This window comes from Dermacentor silvarum, chromosome 1 (genome assembly GCF_013339745.2).
Source record: "Dermacentor silvarum isolate Dsil-2018 chromosome 1, BIME_Dsil_1.4, whole genome shotgun sequence".
In the NCBI taxonomy this organism is placed as follows: domain Eukaryota; kingdom Metazoa; phylum Arthropoda; class Arachnida; order Ixodida; family Ixodidae; genus Dermacentor; species Dermacentor silvarum.
This window is the reverse complement of record NC_051154.1, coordinates 67,744,085-67,766,455: the sequence shown is the minus strand read 5'-3', so window position 1 is coordinate 67,766,455 and position 22,371 is coordinate 67,744,085. Positions and strand designations below refer to the sequence as shown.

The window sequence follows — 22,371 nt, the reverse complement described above, 5'->3', positions numbered from 1 at the left end:
AGTTTCACGTGCATACAGAGTGCCGATTAATTTCTGCAAGCTCCTACTAGATGACACAAGTTGTCCTACTACTATCATCGCCTTATCTCGCACTTGACACTAAAACGCCACTTAGTCGCAGACTCCGACGAAGTGGCACGGCAGTCTGGCGACGCTGATTTGGGTTAGTTGGTGCATGTTACGGGCAGCAAGCCGTTGTGGGAAGTTCACCCTAAAATGTTCATACCAGTAGACTACACCGACTGACGGCCACGTGCGTGAAGTGGAGTTCGGGTCTGCGGCCGATCAGCCGGCAACTTCCGCGACCGCCTACCAAGTGTGTGTGGGCGCTTACCAGACTTTTACATACCGAATTACGTGTAATTAATTAATAGTAATCAATTACATTTCTTGGTAGCTTTGTAATTGATTGATTATGTTTTTATTTGGTAACACTTACTGTAATTTAATTACTTTTTCCTAGTAACCAATTACAAGCAACTCGTTTCTTTATAGACAAGACCAGCTCTAACAGGTGATGCAGCTTAATTTTGAGCACTTGAATTTTGGCAGGAACTACAGTAGAACAGCCACGGTCATGCTACACAGCAGTCTCGCGTATGCACATATTCAGACAGGCAAACCCAGGTGCAAAGTATTCGTTTCCTCATATTAACGCTCCATCAGATATGGCCAAAGAAATGAACCGGCGCTGCTATGGCTCAATGGAAATGGCCACTTCAAACGTTCATGCCAGGACAGACAATTTCTTTAACTTTTAATTGGCCCTACCGGGAGTGCCTTCTCCGAGTACCAGCAACAATGAAGTGCTGCGTGAGCAAAGGTATTGAGTAACCACAATATTATGTGCAAAGTGTTTGATTGTTACAACAGCACCCTTTCCTCCAGCATGCACATTGAGTGTTGCTGCTGATATCCTCACTAGAGATTGAGGGAAGATGACCGACAAAAGTTTTGAAAAGCAACTGTTAGTGAAGATAAACAGTGTGTAAACAAACAGCTGCAGAGGACGCACTGAAAGGGCCAGACCAGCTCAGTCTACATTTACTGTATTTGAACACTGTTAATAAATGTTGAGAGGAAAGTAACGTAGAAGTAATCAATTACTTTTATAATTGCTCAGTTACTTTTGTGGGGCAGTAATTGATCACTCTATGAAATTAATCACATTTATGAAGGAAGTAATTGCAATCAGTTACGTTTTTTTCTGTAACGTATACAAGTCTGGTGCCTAATGGATGGAATTTGGTAAAACCAACAGCGCTTCAAATTGATCTTGAGCAGCACAGCCTTAACTGAGCGTCATGGAATCAATGCCACCTGTGCGATACCAGCACTTTATGACGACCCGCAACGCATATCGGCCTGCGTGATAAGTGCACACAAAGCACACTTGCGGCTTTGGCCATCCCAAAATTTAAAGTAAACTTTATTTTAATGGAGCACAACACAGAGGAAAAGTTCGTAAATAAATTTTTTGCTGCACTGAAGCTCCCAAAAAACAACGGAATCTATTTTACTCTCGCAATTCGTGTTTTCGAATGGCCCGATTATTCAGACATTTTCGTGCCATTGTCTGCGTCCGAAAAAGTCAGCAACTGTGAATGTGTTCATAATCGGCTTTTAGTGGTTCTGTTAATTTTGTATAGCAGTCTGAGTGCAGTTCAAGACTTCAGTGAGTAGCTATAAGCCTGCCTCGTGTAAGGCCCGCACCCAATAAAAGATAAGAAAAAAAAAAGTGAGGGCCGTACATGAGTAAATACGGTAATTCATAGGTTCAATATATAAGCTGGATCCTTTAGTGCACTTCTTTTTAAGTGGATTTTTGCTTTGGGTAGGCTTCAGGAGCTTGACACAAGCTGCAGAACACCTCCTTCCTTTTTCTGTGAGACTTCTTCCTTGCATGATGCTCTTTTCTTTAGCTCTTGGATAGGGCAGGAGTGAATGTTGAAGAAAACTTTTGAATTGAGCATTGCCCTATTCGAATCAGTCCTCAAACTGAATACACTTTTCAATTTGGTCCTCGAATCGAATATTCACTTTTCGAAAATTCTATTAGTCTTGAATAGGTCACATCCACAGTGTACATAACATAATAGAGCACGCTGCATTCCCAAGACATCCAGACTTTTCCGGCTAAACACGATCACTCGGAATAAAATTTAGTTTAGACATGGCATTCAGTATGGTTTGGTACTATATATAGATGCAACACCTGTTTGACTATTAAGAGATTTAGTACTATCTATAGATGCAGCATTGCCAAATCCTGACCACTGTCGTTGAAAAGAAAAGTGTACAATCATTGCAATCTGCCGGTGCTAACATATGGGGCAGATACTTGGAGGTTAACAAAGAAGCTCGAGAGCAAGTTAAGGACCGCACAAAGAGCGATGGAACGAAAAATGTTAAGCCTAACGTTAAAGACAGGAAGAGAGCGGTGTGGATCGGAGAACAAACGGAAATAGCCGATATTCTAGTTGACATTAAGCGGAAAAAATGGAGCTGGGCAGGCCATGTAATGCGTAGGATGGATAACCGGTGGACCATTAGGGTTACAGAATGGATACCAAGAGAAGGGAAGCGCAGTCGAGGTCGGCAGACAACCAGATGGGATGATGAAGTTAGGAAATTTGCAGGCGCAAGTTGGAATACGCTAGCGCAAGACAGGGGTAATTGGAGATCGCAAGGAGAGGCCTTCGTCCTGCAGTGGACATAAAATATAGGCTGATGATGATGATGATAGATGCAGCATGATACAATATTGGCACGAACTTCCATGATCATTAAAACTAGAGAATTTTTTTTTTTTTTTTTTTTTTGTCTGGCATTGCCGCAGACAGCACGCATTTATGATTTGGCCATGAAGGTATACATGGATATTGTTTGGCCAACAAGGCTGCCCTTCTAAACTTTATGTGATAATGCATGACCATGTATGCTCCGAAGAGCCCCGAGCTTGCGAACAAAGTCCTTAGTTGTTTCTAATGCTCCCTTTGTGCTTTCAATTAAGCATGCTTTATAATGTGCAGTGCAATAAAAAAAAAATTCTAATGTTATGAGTGGTGAGAAGGCTATTAGAAAAATATTTGATTCACTTCTGGTACTATTAAATTCATATTCGATTCGATCTGAAAAACTACTCTGGGAACATGGCTGCTCCCACACTATGTCTATCGTAAAAACAGTTGGTATTTTCATTTTCTGACATATTCATCACAATAATGATGCTAATCAACAATATAGCCTGTAAAAATACCGTATTATGCCACCAAATTAGTTTTATTGCAACAAAACAAATCCCTGCTCTCACCCACAAAACAACCCATAACTGCATCATGTATGACACAGCAATTAATGCTTGCCTCAGGCAAGGACCAGAATGTCTTTCTGGTTCAAAACACCACATTAGACCGACCTGATAAAGAGCCAACAAAACCCTTGCTATTTTTTCGGCGCTGCTGTCAAGTGTAATAATGAGGAAAATAACATGTTTTTTTACGAACTTTCTGTGCATTGTATTACGAGCTGCCAGCATACATATTTCAAGAAAAACAAAACAACTCAAGGAAATCATTTCTAGAGCAACTGCTGCTATGAATTTCATTACTAGGAATGACACAGATTCTTGGCAAATAGGTGTTCATTCTATCAAGCATACATATTTCAAGAAAAACAAAAGAACTCAAGGAAATCATTTCTAGAGTAACTGCTGCTATGAATTTCATTACTAGGAATGACACAGATTCTTGGCAAATAGGTGTTGATTCTATCAAAGTACCAAAAGTTGTTATATTTGTATATGTGTGCAGTGTGTGCCACAAATACCGCCACGAGGTTTACCTATATGCCTAATATTTTTATTGAGAATAAAAATATAAGAGGAAATCTTTCGTGGAGCATTTACCCGATATATGAGCAATGCTACACAAAACATTTTATTACATATATAGGCTCTAGGCCTTGATCACGGCCTTTACACATCCTGGGTAAGCTTCAATCGCGGCCTTCAAGGTATCTGAAGTGGAATTCATTTCCGTGCTCGCTCCAACGACCTTTCTGGGCCACCACTTGGGTGTACTGACAGATGCATGCCTCCTCTTCAAGAATAGCCCACACACAAAAGTCCATCAGAGTAGTTCGGACACTCTTCAGCTGGAATTAAGTTGGGCATGAGAGTGTAACAACTGCTGTGGTGTCAATTTGCTCTTCGATTTGTGTGCTAGGGTACCGTCCTGCTGTAAGGTCCAAGGCTGCTCGCTGAAGTGGGACTGGTACCAGGGCAGTGAAAGAGGCTCTAGAATTTGTTTAATTTATGTGTCAGTGTCAGTCTTTGCACCTTTTCACACAAATCAGGAGAAATTTGGGCCATGGAAGTTACTTCAGTTTCAAGCCATGACAAATGCTGGATTGGGAGCTTCAGAAAACTGGCAAACTGACTGCATCACCAAGCTTTGATGTTGGAGCACAAGCACACAGTAGTTTTGAGTACTGTGAGGGGCCTCTTAATGAAAATTTTCTCAATGGTGAAGACAGCTTCATGGCCCATGCAAACTGAAAGTGGTTTTTCCCATTTTCCTTTTATCTGCACCTCCGTCAGTCCATGTCTTCTCTGGAACTTGTAAGAGAACATGCTGAGGTTGCGGGTTCTTGGTGTCTCACAGGAGACCAACCACCGCGGGTTCGAGCTTAGCGAGCCACAGGGCCGCGTCAGCCGTCGCCTCCAGCACCGCTCGCGCGCGAGCTCAGAGGCCTCAAGGGGCTACCGACGCGATCGAGCAAGGATGAACTGACGTCCAGCTCGATCAGTGGCGCGGTTTCCACAGGGATACCGGCCGGCGCGCCGCCGTCCCCAGAGCAAAAAAGGGCTCCTAGCAGGGTGCGCCTGCTGTCGTTCACAGCCGCCACTTGAGGCAGCTATACGTGAATTGCTTAGGCCGCTTGCGGCCAGCGTTGACAGAACAGGCGCGTGCTCGATCGGTGTGCCACTGGGCGCCACCGAATGTACTCCAAAGGGAGACGTATGAGCGAAATTCGTGGTCGCCGTGTTGTAATCCCCACAGGGGGCCGCAGCATTCCACTGCTTTTGGCTGTTCAACTGAGAAGCAGCCAGCGTTGATAAAACAGGTGTTTGCTCGATCGGTGTGCCACTGGGCGCCACCGAATGTACTCCAAAGGGAGACGTATGAGCGAAATTCGTGGTCGCCGTGTTGTAATCTCCACAGGGGGCCGCAGCATTCCACTGATTTTGGCTGTTCAATTGAGAAGCAGCCAACGGGCAAAAGTCGGAGAGGGCTAAGGCCCAGTTTCGTGCTGCGCTCTGTTTACTCGTGAGGGAGTCAATGATCGGGAGCGCTGCGACATCGCACTGCTTGGCATTCCAAAGGGAGCCGTGGCAGACGAATGTGCCCGTGTACACTGTTCAGAGAGGGCTCTGGCCCCGTTTTCAAACAACGCTACTGCTCCAAAGGGAGCTGGTACGTAGCGCCTTGCGCTGCCGTCCCCACAGGAGGTCGTTACAAGCGAGAGTGCAGGAGCTAGCTGCTCAAGGGGGGCCCTGGCCCCGTTCTCGAGCAACGTGGCGTCTGCTAGCACTAACAAAGAACAATGGTCACTACGCCTAGCAGACACAACGCGGCGAGTCGAATTCAGTAAGGCGTATTGACTCGGCTAAGCACAGACAAAGGCTTAATGAGCCTTTGAATCCGCGTTGGGCGCCAGTGTGTGTTCTTGGTGTCTCACAGGAGACCAACCACCGCGGGTTCGAGCTTAGCGAGCCACAGGGCCGCGTAAGCCGTCGCCTCCGGCACCGCTCGCACGCGAGCTCAGAGGCCGCAAGGGGCTGCCGAGCGACGCACGCAAAAACACAGTAAAAGCCCTGAGTTGACGAAAAGCGTTTATTGAATCCGTCGGCACCAGCACTGTACAAACGCCCGCGCGGTGGGGAGCCAAAGGGGTCCCACACCAGGGCGAAAATACAATAACAGGCGCCTATAGCACGTCGCGGCGAGAGCACAGGCTCAAGCTGGGACACGCCGCTAAGAAAAGTCCCGGCGGCTATGCTACTAGCTCTGACGATAACCAATGGGTCAACTCGCGAGAGCACGGGCAATATCCCTCGGCTTAGGCTTTCGGCAAGTGCGGCTCGGCGTGGTACGACCTCGTGCGAGCACTATGGCACCGCTCGTCGGCTTAGCGTCGGGAAAAGGATCAACACAAAGTACACGCTCCCCGCACGGGCAAAGGCTCCGTGCGCGAGCTCCAGTCCTAGTCACAAAGGTGTCGGCGGACGAGAGGAAAGCATGTACGTACTGTGCGCTGGTCCCCGGAGAAGAAGAGAGAGCCACGCTCTACCGCTAGCAGCCGAAACGCGGCCGCCGTGACGTCAGCGCCCTGCCCTCACCGCAAACCACCGCGTGCGCAGCGCCACTGCGGGAACCGGTTAGGCACGTGCGGGGAATGAAGGCGAGCGGGGAACGAAGGCGAAGGATGGCAGAACAGGTGAAGCCTGTGCAATGGCGCCGGTGCAACCCTCAATCCCCACAAGGTTCCTTCGCACGGCTCTTCTCATTGTTGTCACCAACACATTCTGCTCCAAGGCCAGCCTTCTGACGCTCCTCTATGGCTGAGATGCGATTCTCTCCCTCACAATTTTTTAAATTTGAGTAGTCACAACAGAGACAGGATGACTACTGCAGGGTCAGCCCTTAAGTGGGCCACTCTTGAGAGGCCATTGAACAATCTTACAGTAACTTTTTTTAGCATTTCGGCAACCTTGAAAGGAGAGCGTCCGACCTCGCTTTGTGACAAGATTATGGCTTGATGTGAGCTAGGGCATGCAATTTTCAGAAAAATAAACAAACCAGCATGAAACACGGTCAGAATAGAATACAAAAGAGAGATTGAAGGAACGTTTCATACAACGATGTGAAGAAATGTTAAAAATTGGACACAGTTAGCAAAGTGGGTGAATAATTATGGCGCACCCTGTATATGATACACCATGCGGTAAGAAATTAAGCACCATTTTAAGATTGGAGCAGAATATTGCAAATTTTTGTGAACAAATATCTACACAATACGAGCTTTTTAAGTTTGCATAAAATGCTCTAGCCTCCTGTGCCAATCTAGCCTCCCAGTATCAACATGAGCCCTAGAACAAATATTCATAATTAACCAACTTTAGTTAATATACAAACTGCAATGGCTACTTGCCTATCTAGTACCTGCTGACCTGATGGAATGAGTGGGGAAGAAAGAATCCTCACAGTCACTGAATTATGGCTTAGAAGAACTTTCTGTGGGCCTGGTTGGTGCATATTAATGTCCTGTGTCTGACCTTCCTTTTGTGCCTTGTCTCTTGTTTGCTCTTTAAAAAGTTTATCAAGTCATTGAATCTTTTTCTTAAAATGTTTCATTTTCACTTTTTTAACATCACCCTTTATACAAGCAAATTCAACTGTTTGTATGCAAACTCGATTGCTTAATTCCTTTCTGCCAGACAACAAATGACATCTTAAAAAATTTGGTTCTTACCTCTTTCGTTGAAACATCAAGGAGTGTCTGGAGTTCCAGAGAAAGTAACGCCTTTGACTGAGCCTGAAAATAATTGCAATGGTAAAGTATATAGTTGGGGGATACATGCTTTTTCGAAACAATTTTTCATCTAAAATTTTCCTTTTAACATCAAAATGGTAAGACATTCATTTTAATTTCATGAAACTGGTATGCGTGGCTCACAATTGTTCGTGCACTGACAGAGCTGGTTAGTGCAGTGGTGGGAACAGCTGTGCCAATCATGCCACATTGTGTCAAGAGCAGCCTATTGCACCATCCTGCTCCAAAATGGCATTTTTAGCAGAAAATTGCGCAAAGCCTTCACAAAGAAAGCATAAGTGCTGCCTCGTTATTGAAACTGAAACGAAAATTCTGCAGAGCCCATGCACTGTGAAAATTTGTTAAACGAAGGTTTCATTGATGTTTGTGCAGAACGCTGTTCCTATTTAGCGATCATTTGCCAGGAGAGACCACACGATGCAGCTGAACGCATTTTCACAGGGAATCGCCTTGCTCAACATAAACTTGTTTGCGCTCAATCATGCACATGCCAAGCATGACGACGACAGAATGACCACGATGGCATGAAGATGACTGTATGATGACGATGAAATGATGACACTGCAATCGCTATGACAAAATGACAATGATGGACTGACCACGACTGCACGACGAGAACAATCGCATGATGACCACGGGATGATAATGCTGGTATGAGGATGACAGCATGACGACGTGATGCTGATGCTGGAATAACAATGACAGTGTGACAAAGAAATGTCAGAGCTCAAATGACAATGACAGCGTGATGACAATTGTATGATGATGCCGGAATTACGAAGATGGAATGACCATGACAGCATGACAGCAACATCATGACGATGATGCAATGATGATAATGGCATGATGACAATGGTATAACAGCGTGATGACAATGTGATGCCGATGCTGGACTGAATACGACGGTGTGACAAAGGAAATGACGGAGCTTGAATGATGACAACGACATGACGATGGTATGTGAAGGTGGAATGACGACACCGGTGTGACGACAAAGGCATGATGACTATGGGATGACAACCAGGGGAAACACTACAACAAAATGACGATGATGGAATGACCACGATGGCTTGATGGCGACTTACATGACGACGCAACGACGACGATGGAATGACAACGAACGACTGATGATGAGGAACGACGACGACGGTATGACGATAAAAAGCTTGAAGATGACGGCATGATGATGATAATATAAGAACATAGTGACAGCGACAGAGTGAAGACTGCGGAAGGATGATGATGACATTACAACAAACTAATGATGACAATGGCATGAAGGTGATAAAATGACGACGACGGCCTGTTGGTATTGGAACTCAAGTCCTCGCTTATGTGCATCACCTGCCACCACGGGCCACTTCGATTCACACTATATCAGGTGTTTTGTTTACATTGTGTCTGGTACTTGCCAATCGTCCAAAACTGTAGCCAGCATGGATGGCAATTGTACGACGTGACGTTCAGTATGACCCACGCATTCAGTAAGAGCTATTCAGCAAGAGAGCAGCCAGCAGTAGCGGCAGCAGTGGGAAAGTTGAAGGAAGAGGCAAAGAAAAATTCGCTTTAAAACCTAAGAGTGCTTTATTCATCATCATCATTGAGGTAAACCAAGCATCTATAGCCACAGGTACAGCCAATGCCATCAGTCCTCCATTTGCAATTTTCGCTCTTCTGTCACATTTCCACCTGGCAGAGGTTCCAATGTTCTGTCGTGTGGTCTTGTTGTTTGTGCTGTTTGTGGTGCAGTTCTGTATTTCTGGTATTACTGTGGCGCGGAGCCCTGTCAAGGAGGCTGTCAGATTAAAAAGCATCTTAAGAGAATCTTCAGTTGCATATTGTTCAGGATAGTTGTTGATGGGGCCACTTAAGAGATACCTTGTAATACGCTTACTTAACACTGGCTAGGAGGAGGAGGAGGAAAAAGACGGAAAGACAGGGAGGCTAGCAACCGCCGGCTAATAATTTGCTATTAGTAGGAACCATCCTTGCAACTCTGCATGATTGGAAAAGCAGATCTTGTCGTAATTTAAACAGCTTTCACACGACACAATGTACAGTTATGCATGATAGACATAGAAGTAAAGAAACCTCTGGACGTCATTATCGCAACTTGGGCTCAGTAGTGCACAACCTATAGGGTGCGGTGTTCCGTACATAACTGGTTTATTCTTAATTGGTTTATTCTTCGACACAGCCCTCCACACGAACTCCTGAGCGACTGCGGCCATGTCTTCCTATCTGATGTGGTTGAAGCCCTGCTTCATGAGTGCCATATTGTCTATCACACCAGCACGGCCTACCACCCTCAGACAAACGGCCTCACTGAGCGGTTTAATCGGACTTTGGGCGACATGCTTGCGACCCATGTTGCGTTCAATCAGGTAAACTGGGACCTGGTTCTCCCCTTTGCTACTTACGCCTACAGCACTGCTACGCAAGTCGCAACTGGTTTTTCTCCATTCTTCCTACTGTATGGTCACCAACCATGTCATACCATAGACACCTTACTGCCCTACAACCACTGATGCCTCCGAGTATGCGTCTATTTCCGAAGCTGCCCGATATGCCAAAGAATGTCGTCAACTGGCCAGGTGTCTCAGTATGACTGACCAGCAGCGCCAGAGTCAGATCCGGGACGACCACCCTGCCCTTGCTACTTTCGTTCTCAGAACATTTGTCTGGTTGTACTTACCACCCCACGCTCCTGGTCTGTCTTCCAAATTGTTCCCTAAGTATGAAGGGCCGTATGACGGGCCCTACCGCGGGTAAGTAGCCGCCAGTAATTTTTTTGTTACTGAGATTTAATTAGGTAATTGTAATTAATTATCTAACTCGAGAAGTACTGCTTTAATTATCAAAGTGCCAATGAGAAGATTGTAGAGCAACATGAAAAACTCCTGATACAGCTTTCTGTTGCTCAATACCTGCTTCATAAATGTGTTTTTCCAAGCGTGAAAGAAGCCCGCGAATACACGCAGAATGCCTCGAGCGGCCACTTGCGCGGCAATTCTGCGTGTATTCGCGGGCTTCTTTCACGCTCAGAAAAACACATTCAACACAAACACAAACAGACAGTAACGCTGCACCTGTGCTTTCTTCTCCACTTGTTTACTCCACAGTGGCTAGATACTCCTCCAACCATTTGCTTTAAAAATCCTGAAGATCCCTTGCACTGTTTGTTAGTCAATCTAAGTGAAGCTGTGCTGAGCTGGCAAGACAAAATAGTGCATCTCGACAAGGTGAAGGACTTCGGAAAAGAACACGCCTCGCAATCATCAGCCGAGGCATTGGAGAAACACAACACATCGCCACCACCGACCACAGCATCCAAACCTTCAGACACCACAAAGCTCCCGTTGTGACAGCATGTGCATCTCAGAGAGTAAGTTGGCATTCGGTGATGAACCTGCCCCACAACTCAGTTGTGTTAGAGCACGTGACTTCAGCAGAAAAAGTACATTCGTGAAAATGGCTGAAAGAGCCAAAGAAAGCAATTCGCTTTGAAAGTCTAAGTCGCAACTTGACCCTATGAGGTCAGCTATTTGTTGCAGATTTAGGTTTGATCAGACCAAGCTGTATCTCCTTTCAGAGTATGGGCGTGTTATGAATTTTGAATAACATGCAACTTTTTTTGTTTTTTACTGCCCAAACCTAAACTTTGTTGAAAAAAAAATCAAAATAATGCAGATTTCACCAATGCATTCCTCTGCCCCAATTTTATTTGAAGTTAGCAAACTCAAGACATTGTATTTTGCTTCAAAGCTCTGATCACCACCCAAAGCTCTTTTGTTTTTTATTTCAATTGCAAAAACACATGTGCAGAAGGTTAGCTAAATATTTTTATAGCTCAATCTTTTTTTTTTTTCTTAATTCAGTAAAAATGACAGCACAAAACTAAATATAGTGGTTTCAGTGCTATGTGAATTCTGTATGCAGTGACCTATCTTTGCAACAGAAACCAAAATCTTGAATTTTATATTTCCCTGCAGTAACAACACAGACAGAATGACTGCAATGTTGTACAATATGAGCCAATTAAAAATTGGAGAATGCTTAAGCTTTGCCTTTAAGAGTGGAACGCGACACCGTTATCGGACCCCGTTCGCATCGAATTTTTATTTCAGTGGGCTTCACTGCAACACAGAACGTGGAAAAGCCAGCTTACAAAGACCAAGCTTACACCGATCCCCTTAAAGTCGGCTTCACTTTTAAACAGAAATGCATTGCTGGGAAGACGTTTTTCAGGGGGAAATATAAGTCGTCTTATATTAAAATGTGAAGGCCCTAGCACCTTCTTTTTATTATTTTATTAATTGTTTGCCATTGCTTCGATGCGCGCGCATGTCCAAAAAGCATTAGGCAGGTGAAGTCCCAATTTGACCTGCCAAGGATGCGAGCGCCATCTGGATAGCATTTTCGCAAGTAAAGTACCTGAGCATGGTAGAAATGCTGGAAAAGGGGTTTGTGTTTGAGTTTCCTCGTAACAGAATTATTTTTTCTCGTACATTCAAATTACAATCCGACGCCATGATGTCTGTAGGTTGTGGTTAAGTCGTACTTTACCATTTTTCTGACGAGTTTCACTGTGAGAAATTCAATTTTTGTTCGCCAAAACCCTGCACCACATGGAGGGCCTGCACGGTCGGGGTGGTTGGGGATGATTTTCTCCGCCACGGATGCCGGCATCCACGCCGATGCCGGATTTTCTGCAACACAGGGCCCTTAACGCTATCGCGTTAAAACCAATAACTTTGTATTTGAATTGAGCATAGCTTACATGACATAGCAGATTTCCATTTCTGACTAAAAAGGCTGGTTCACCTCATAGGTTTTTATGCAAGTAAGTAAAGCACATTCAATCTGATGAAAATAAGCGCTCAAGAACTGCCTTAACAAAACCTACGTTGTGCACTGCCAGGTTGAGCCGATCTTTCAGCGAGCGCAGTTCCTGGTCTCTCTGCTCATTTCCACTTGGAGGACAAATCTGAAAATTAAAGCAAGATTTAAGTTGCACAACATTCTGGATAAAGGCCTCAAAAATTGCTCCCAGAACTACTGATAACAGACCATACGTTAGACGAAAGGAAATATTGTCATCCAAGTGAATGTAGCATGAAGCTAGAAAGAAAACCCATAGGGGTTTCTCCGAAATAAAGCTTCGCAGTTGAGGAAAAATGCGTCCTGGGATTTGAACCCGGCACCAACACCTCTCTTGGGCGGTCACTCTACCATCTAAGCTAACTAGGAGGCTAGCAAATTGCAGCGTGAGGGCGTATTAATGGACAACTTGAAGCGCAGGGACACAGGGATTTTTTAACTAAACCTGAACATGAACCGATATTTCTGAAATGTATGTGAACCCATACCAAACCTGAACAAGGAAAAAAAAAAAAAAAGATTACCGGTTCTGAATGAAAGGGTTCAAGCAAGCATATTGGGTGACGTGAAGTCGAGAGATGCATTAGGCTAAAGAAAACAGGTTCCCTTCCATACTTGACCCACCCCACTAGCAGCCTGTATGATGGTTTGTATGTACAACTTGGTAAAGGTGCTGCATAGATGCCAAGAACTATGGACACCTAGGTTCAACTTAGCCACGCCAGCTGCACGCTATGGCCAAAACATTTTTCAAAAATCTCCGAACGATTGCCAAAACTCTGGTAACTGAAACAGCTGTATAACAACTCGACTGCAGCAAGGGTACTGCCAATGCATTGCACTAGCAATTCTTTCAAATGCAAGTTAAGCACAGCATAAACCAGAGGATGCATGCAGCAATTATCTCGAGCGTGCGGGAATAAAACCACACAGAATGTGATCCGTGATGTCACACATTAGTGTTGCCAGACTGCTGTATGGTTCTAGTGTGATATAAAAAATTTCTAATATAATTTACGAGCCACACCGAATACACTCAAACTTTCTCGATGTGGGATGCGTATGGATTAACTGCAATCCACAGTTCATGTTCAAATATTTGTGTCATGGTCCTTTTAAGGCACAACACCAGGAAACATACAGAGCAGAAAAAAGAGGTGCTTATGGAAAAAAAAAACTTAGCAAGGCAACCACAGGAGCAGTAATCATCACACTGTAGCCGAGAATTAAAATGCTGCTGTGCTGGTGTGACGAATTGTATGAGATAGATTACTCTGGGTGTCATGCACTATAACTTCCCATTATCCCAGAGAAGAGCCTCAATTCAGCAGTTGAACATAATTCTGAATGTAAAGAAAAATATTGTGTGGCATGCACAGTACTGCTTACTTTCACATCTATATAGTACTGCTGTTGCTTCAGCAATGTGACTGGAAATGCATCAAAATTCATGGCAGCAAGCACAAGCAGCTCGAAAAACAAGACAGTGAGTCAACCTTTTCAGTGCCATCATTAATCATAGGTAAAAAGTGAGATCATGTTACTTGAAGCTGTTTGCATGTAGAATTAATGCAGCATCCTGTTTTGCTCAAGCAGCAGCACTTGCATGCACTTGTGCAATACAGAGAAACGTGATACACAGGCACGGTGTTTTTTAGCCTATATACATTTTTTATTAAAGGTAGTGAACATGGAAATTTTGCAGAGGAGTTGTTAGGTGAGAGACGACTTAGGTGATACCAAGAGAAGGGAAGCGCAGTCGAGGACGGCAGAAAACTAGGTGGGGTGATGAAGTTGGGAAATTTGCAGGTGCAAGTTGGAATCAGCTAGCGCAAGACAGGGGTAATTGGTGATCGCAGGACGAGGCCTTCGTCCTGCAGTGAACATAAATATAGCCTGATGATGATGATGTTAGGTGAGGCGGACATACTTTATCGCTATTTTAATGTAAGCTTGAAAAGGCTAATTAATAAAAGCGTGTTAATTTTCTTTAATTAAGACTTTGGGTGGAGACATGGTAATTTTAGAGGCAGTCACATTTATTGCAACCCGTTTTAAAAAACCTTGAGAATTGCACTAAATCAGGTTATTCATCACTGAATTTCAAAACATTCAAGGCTGCCACGGTATTACGTCAGATATAAACGCCCCATGATGAAGTGCATGACAAAGTTTAAATGATGGCATGTCGCAGCAGATGCTTGTCAGGAAAACATGCCGTATCATTATTTGCTGTGACATGTCACCATTGAAACTTTGTCGTGCACTACGTCACATGGCATTTCCATCCGACATGATAGCAGGGCTGCTTTTTGGCCGCTGTCATTGTGCTTGGTTTCGATATTGCCTGGATTGGGTGCTCAAATCCGATGATTAGTATCTCGAATTAGGTGCTATTTGCAAGATTAAAAAAAAAAAAAAAAAACTGAGAACACGTGCGCGCGCGCGCACACACACACACACACACACACACACACACACACACACACACACACACACACGCGCGCGCAGAAATCGAAGTGCCCTAAGTTATGACTACCTGCAAATTTGCCGTATAATCAAGTGCCCCCAAGGTTCTAATAAAAAAATTTCATCAATATTTATTGATCAGTCTTATCAACCTCGCACTATTGTAGGAAAGTATGTCCACCTTGCCTACCAACTCCTCGGCAAAAATGCCACATTTGCTACGCTCATAGCAGCTTTATAAAAAAAATCTGTCTAACACCTACTGTATTGTCTTGAGCAAGTGAGGTTCAAAATTTACAATAGTGTTGTTCCATTTTTGGAGATTTCTATTAGCAAGATGTTTTGAACGTTGCCCATAGTGATTGCCCTCCATGCTTTTTCATTGCCTTCTGCACATTATAATGCATATGAAACAACCTGTGCTTATTCAAGAATTGCGTGGATCATTTTTATTAAATGTAGCTCAGTATTCCTCTGCATGTACAATGGCTGGTATTAGTTCTCTGTCTTTGTCCTTTAACTTGTCTATGTAGTCACCGCAAAACTCCTTGATTATTGCTTGCAGCATTTTCAATGAAATTCCAGCTTTTTATTTAGGCAAGAGCAAGACAGCACGTTAATTTAATCAGTACCACTTGCTTTTTTCATGTTTACAAAATAAATGCGTATTTCATGCACTTATTAATATCATAACAATAAAAATAAAACCATAATATAAGTGAGTATGTGCATAATAAAAAGCATTTAACGATGCATGCCTCACCGGAGAGCACTTTTGTATCACACACATCACCATGTCTGCCCTCTTAGTTGCAGTTATTCACATGTATACGTGTTCAATTTGAAATATATAATGCCAGTTATTTCAAGTAACAGCTATAGGAAGCATATATGTTTGTTGCAGCTAACATTAAATTTACATGCTTAAAACCCAATGAAACGTCCTGTCCTGCCCCCCATTTGCCAGTGCCCATGAGCCAATCATTTCCAATTATTCAGGGCAAAAACTTGCACACACAAGACTAGTTGTTCATTGCCTACATTCCCCATGTTGCGTTACAACATGTGAGGCGAAGGATCATGTGTGCCGAGCTAAACCGGCCTAACAGGTTTGATGGTGTGGAACCAGTTTGCAAACTGTTATAGTACATTATTTCCCCAAACTAAATTAACTGCACCAGAGGCACAATCGAAACAGCTTGAACCTGAACTTCCAAAGCAACACACGCTTTTTTACACTAATTATAATGTGCACTGACTAATGTAGAAATGATAAGATGTGCTCTTGTTTACTCCCATTTGTTCACATTTCAGTCTGCACTGACTGTACACTGAATAAAAAATGTTTTGGCTAAACTGGCTGGGCTAATGAAACTTATGACGATTCCCACATTAGGCGCCATTGACCATCTACACTTGACTCTTTCGTTATCGCGCTTATAAAAATAGATCAAATAGAAAGTTTTTCTATGCACTGTTGAACATTTCCGTTGGATTTCTTTTACTAGCTGCATCATGCACCGTCTGAAATAGCGACTGAACTTTACCTATTTGTTCGATTTAAAAATTTTTCGCAGACTTGGGAGTCTGAAAAAATAACTTCGACTGTAGGTATAGTCCGAACTAGCCTCCAGTGCTCCTAGCACTTCTTCAATAAAGAGATGCTGCAAAATTTGCGCTTCACTCAACTCGGCAACACAATTTTTAAACGAGAGCAGCAGTGAAGACAGAAGTTTCTCCCGGGTTGTCAATTTTCCGATCCGTTGATAGGCTGTTTTAATGATGTCTTAAAAAAACGGTAGATGCTCATGACTGCATGTTATTTTGATAATTGTGTTCGACTAATATCAAGTGCAACTTAATTTTCCCCACCATGGGTTGCTTTTGTCCCTCAGCACTTCAACAATGCAGGTACAAATTATTACGAGCAATCCTTCTCGCGGTTGGGGGTTTCCACTCTCACAAGAGCACACAGTCGATTTCAGACCAACGTTTGACCGAAGCTTGACTAGCTGTCTAATCTCTTACATTTGTAACACTGGCCTGTGCAAGTTCCTTTATTCATTACTAAGATATTGTGTAAGACTCCACATTACCGTACAGCACTGTACAGGAACGGAAGAAAGTATATGGAGGCTCCAGTGCCAGTTGAATGCACACCAGGTCACCTTGCTTGCACAGAAAAGCTGATCGAACGCAATGATAAAGTATGAGGAGGTTTCTGCGTGCTCCCTGACCTGACAACCAATGCTTCGCAAGCCTAAATAATGCAGTTATAAAAGCAAACCAGGTTCCTGCTGGAATCAGTAAAAAGAAATGCTCCCTGTACAATAGGAACTTACCCGTTGCACATTTGCGAAGCTATTGCTTTTCCGCATAGCATGAGCATCACTATGGCTAGTATTGATGCCAAAAAACCTTCATAATATTTTTTTTTTTTTTACGTGATCAGATGTACAGAAGTTGGGAACTAGGAATCAGGTGCACGTTTTGTTTATTTATGATTTTCTTTTATCCTCAGTGTGTGTGTGTGTGTGTGTGTGTGTGTGTATATATATATATATATATATATATATATATATATATATATAATTACTTTTATTAGTGTTCCTTGACGTGCCTCTTTGAAGTTTCACATAAGAATTCCCAAATTGTCACAGCAATTATTACTGCTATACATCCATTCAAAACACCGGTGAAAAGGCTATAAGTTTATGTATCGCAGTATAGGTTGCGACTGCTACGTCATGCAATAAAATGTTAAAATGTACAAACACCAAAAATGAGCACATTTCTAATGGTAAGAAAAGAGTCAAAGGGACACCAAAAAGAAAAATAAGTTGAGTTGTAGCAAATTACCCTTCTAAAACACCAAAAAAGCCACTCTTACTGTGATAGGCGGCTTGATAAACCAGAAAAGATGCAAAAATGAAAGACTGGTGATGATGCTGACTGGGAGTTCGCGCACCAACTCGCCGTGATGTCATGAACTTTGACAGCATCTTCTAAAGCCTCGATTATTTTAAGTGAGTAAAAGTGAACTAACATTGTATTCGAAGGGAGCCACGAACTGAACATGGACTTTTACTGTGGCATAACAGCTGAATTACAAAAAAAAATACTTTGAAACCCATGTCGTCACACTGACGTAATGGGGGTTCAGCATGAAATGAAGTTAGACCTTTATTTTCTCTTCTAGTAATCAACCGTGAAATTAGTGAAAGAGTTTTGAAAGAATCCATATGAATTTCAACTGATTTAGTAGTGCTTTCCTTTAATGTGCCTTTTCGAGTTTCCAGCTGAAGCCGTAAAATTCCTAAGCGCTGCACAATATTTGCAATCAGTGCATATTAAGACTCATTATTGCAAGAAAATGTGCTTTCTTACCTCCCACTCCACATCTGTCTGTGTGCCCATGATCACAGTCGATTTGTTGGCATCATCAGTTTGTAGCAACTTATGGTGGAGAGGTAAAGAACCATCGCTTTGGTCATGCTTCTTGTAGGTACTTGGCAGGTCAGTCTGTGTACTCTTTTCTCCATAAGTTGGGTCAACCCCATGCGTCTGAGTGCTGACTTCGGTAAAGTTTTTGTCATCAACATCTTTTCTATTCACCATGGTAGCCACCAAGTGCTCGTTGTGGGAGTGCTGCTTAGGTGCATACAGTTTTTTTGACGTGTTGAAGTCCAGACGGCGCCGTACATTCTTACATTTTTTTTTCCATGAGGAAAGCAAGAAGCTCTCAGCGGAGTTTTGGGTCCCTTGGATGACCATGCTTTCCTCCCAAACTGAGGAAAGTGCAGGCAAACTTGCACTTAAGTTACTCTGCTGCTGAGAGAAAAGAAGATACAAGTACAAAAAGTAATGTAATAGCTAACAAAAGAAGACCACTCAAATAGAAGTTTCTTAGGCACTATAATGAAAGTAAGAGGCTAAAATACTGAAACACAATACACAAACCACCACATCAAGTAACATGAGAAATTCATGTACGTTATCCCTTCAAGAGAGGATAAACTAATCAAAGGCTGCCATGATAAAAAAAACAGTTCTAAAGGAAAATAAATTGTTAGCACATTAGCAGAAGCACAAATGCGCAGATTTTGTAGCTTTGCAGAGAACTGCAGGCCTTTGTGCTTGCAGCAGAGCACTGTGTATAATTTGTCTCCACATTAAAAAATAAAGAATTCAAGGCAACAGTCAGAAACTATGATAATTGCCAATGAACTCATTAACAAAATTTCACTCACTAACACAGTGCACATTGCAATTGTGGAAATGAAGCTGGTCAGTGCTTGAGGCATGTCAACTTAGCAGGAATTTTGAGACTAACACAACTTTTTAAATATACATTTGCAAACTTACACCTAAATACATTGATGTTCAGCATACTTTTCGATAAATTCTTCCCTGGGCAGTGCGGGACAAAACTACATGGAACCCCAATGCCTTTTTTGGTGGATTTTGAGAATGAATGTCTACAATAACGTAGTACATATACAATGTGTTTCAGCGAACACTTTCAAAATTTATTTAAGGTTGCCTGTGGCAGATAGCCCAATTCTAGTTAATGAGCTGGTCTACTCGAAGAGGCGGACATTACTTGCACAAAAAATTGAAATGCATAATCGACCAATCCACAAAAATTCACTAATTAAGTTCTTAACTAATTACCTGATGGCCCATATTGCAATTTACAAATTGTAGCCGTGGCGTTCGCAAGGCGAATCCACTTGGAATTAATTCTCGGGATGACACCACTTTCGAGATATAAATTCCCGAACTTTGCGGAGAAATGCATTGGCGTTCCTGTTAATTTTGTGCTTCAATGCATTAAGCGACATTTTGTTAAGAAACTAACTGGAACACCAATGCATTTCTCTGCAAAGTTCGGGAATTATTATCTCGAAACTGGTGTCATCCCAAGAATTCGTTATAAGAGGATCCACCTTGCGAACTCTATGGCTACAATTTGTAAATTGCAATATGGACCATCAGATAATTAGTTAAAAACTTAATTAGTGAATTTTTGTTAATTATTCGATTATGCATTTCAATTTCTTGTGCAAGTAATGTGCGCCTCTTCGAGTTGACCAGCTCATGAACTAGAATTGTGCTATCTGCCACAGGCAACCTTTAAGAATTTTTGAAAGTGTTCGCTGAAACACCTTGTATAATACAGCCTGTTTTATTTACGACAGAATATGTCAAGCTGCAGAACTTGTAAATTGTATCCTGAGGGGAAAACAGGCAGTCAGGCATTAGAGTGGGCATTGTTTACAAGAGTTAAATTTACTGTTGCTTTCCACTAATATATTTATTTTTACTTACTACATGGATTTACACTAGCCTATTCCTGTCAATACAGATGCTTTTCATGAGTCACCTAGTACATATAGAGTACTAGTGATGATTCAGACCTCATTATACAGTCAAGAATGAAGAAAAAAATCCTCCCAGAAAACATGATGTGCCTGCCACTGATGTGCCTGCACGCTTCCCGTCACTGGCATGAAGTGGAGGAATCTCGCATCTTCAGCAACATCGTGCGTGTCCGATCACAGACTGCGTGCATGAACAGCCAAAGTAGGTGTGTGTGGGGACCATAACAGTTGACAGCACAAATGGATAGTTTGAAAAGTGATTAGCAGAGAAATTTGACCTCCTGTACAAGAACTTTCGTGCCAAAACCCCCTCGTCCCAGTGTGTGGGTGTTCGCCACTACCGAGAAGGTGCACCACAAAAATCTGAATAGCCAGGCTGACAATGGGTGTCACTCACACTTGACAAACAAAAAGCTAGCCCTGCAGGGTGAAGGGTTTCACTACAAGGAAGTGTTGGAGCAAGGGGAAGGTGGGTTCATGGATACAAAGTATAAGGAAGGACAGGGAGATTAGGACAAGGTGAGTCACTGATGCATATATGTATGTTCCTTATGAGGAGCAAGTTTTTGCTGCATTCTTGACCTCTCGCAGACTACAGGTAATTCAAATAAATCTCAAAATTTTCACTGGTGCACCATGTTCTCAATGTATTTTGGATCCACTTAACTAAGAGCTTTTGATTAGTTTAGACTTTGACTTTCCAGGGCAGAAAAGTGTGGCCACAAGTGATGCTGAAGTGTGCAAAGTGTGGTGCGAGGTATGGTTATTCAAAACATGGTTCCACTTAACAGCCAAGCTGCTGTGTATACTGATGGGGGCCAATGAATAGCCACACCAATCCAGTCATGCATCCTTGGCTCTGATGGCTCTGATATCCTGGATGTGGTTTGCCATGGAAACTATCCACCGTGGAAACAGTGGCAGCTCATTGCTTACTTTTTATATATTATTCTGTATGCAACAGTTTGTGTAATAACTTGCAGTTTTCTTTTTGTCCATATTGAACAAAAAATGATCCATGGCTGCTTGAGTTAATATGCGACAATGTTATTTTGTTCATTAAAATTCAACAAATATTTTAAATACAAAGCATGCCGTGTTTGTTTTAGAAGCTGGTAATTATGTAGGCTACTACTTCTCTATGAGAATCGCTGTTATGAATTTTTCGAACCCTTTCTGCAAGAGAGTGGTCCTTTCCTGCTATCACTACCACCATACAGTTGCAAAAGGACACTAACCTAATTTGAGGAGTTAAAACAGTTAAAAGCATGGTGTAGGCAACATTTTAAATTTCAGCGCTATGACTATAAGAAATATTGGCGTAAACTAACAAGCTAATAAATAAAGTTTAAAAATAATAAGTTAAATAACAAGACTAATGTTTACTGCCACTAACATTCTCAAATGGCTCGATACCCCAGGGGTTTGTTCTGAGCTTCAGAGGCATCAAGGCTGATAGTTATATATATAGAGGGTGTTTTAGCAAACACTTTCAAAAATTCTTAAAGGTTGCCTGTGGCAGATAGCACAATTCTAGTTGATGAGCTGGTCTACTCGAAGAGGTGGACATTACTTGCACAAGAAATTGAAATGCATAATCGAATAATTAACAAAAATTTACTAATTACATTTTTTACTAATTACCTGATGGCCCATATTGCCATTTACAAATTGTAGCCGTGGAGTTCGCAAGGTGGATCCACTTAGAACGAATTCTCGGGATGACACCAGTTTCGAGATATTATTTCCCAAACTTAGCGGAGAAATGCATTGGCGTTCCAGTTAGTTTTCTAACAAAACGTAGCTTTATGCATTGAAGCACAAAATTAACTGGAACGCCAATGCATTTCTCCGCAAAGTTTGGGAATTAATATCTCAAAACTGATGTCATCCTGAGAATTAATTCCAAGTGGATCCGCCTTGCAAACTCCACGGCTACAATTTATAAATTGTAATATGGGCCATCAGGTAATTCGTTAAAAATTTAATTCGTGAATTTTTGTTGGTTAGTCGATTATGC

The 22,371-nt window shown here is 42.6% G+C and overlaps 1 protein-coding gene across 7 annotated transcripts in view; it reads right to left on the bottom strand.

Annotated features, from left to right (window-relative positions):
* The window catches only part of LOC119464960 (uncharacterized), a 101,149-nt gene that overhangs the window by 6,502 nt on the left and 72,276 nt on the right, over positions 1-22,371 (bottom strand). For 6 of the 7 annotated variants that reach the window (XM_049669034.1, XM_049669053.1, XM_049669037.1 and 3 more), the window contains 3 exons: positions 18,355-18,798; positions 12,524-12,604; positions 7,537-7,599 (listed from right to left, as the gene is read on the bottom strand). In XM_049669034.1, coding sequence (XP_049524991.1) covers positions 7,537-7,599; positions 12,524-12,604; positions 18,355-18,798 — 588 coding nt within the window. The remainder of the gene's footprint in view (positions 1-7,536; positions 7,600-12,523; positions 12,605-18,354; positions 18,799-22,371) is intronic. The other variant, XM_049669030.1, reaches the window with a different exon arrangement.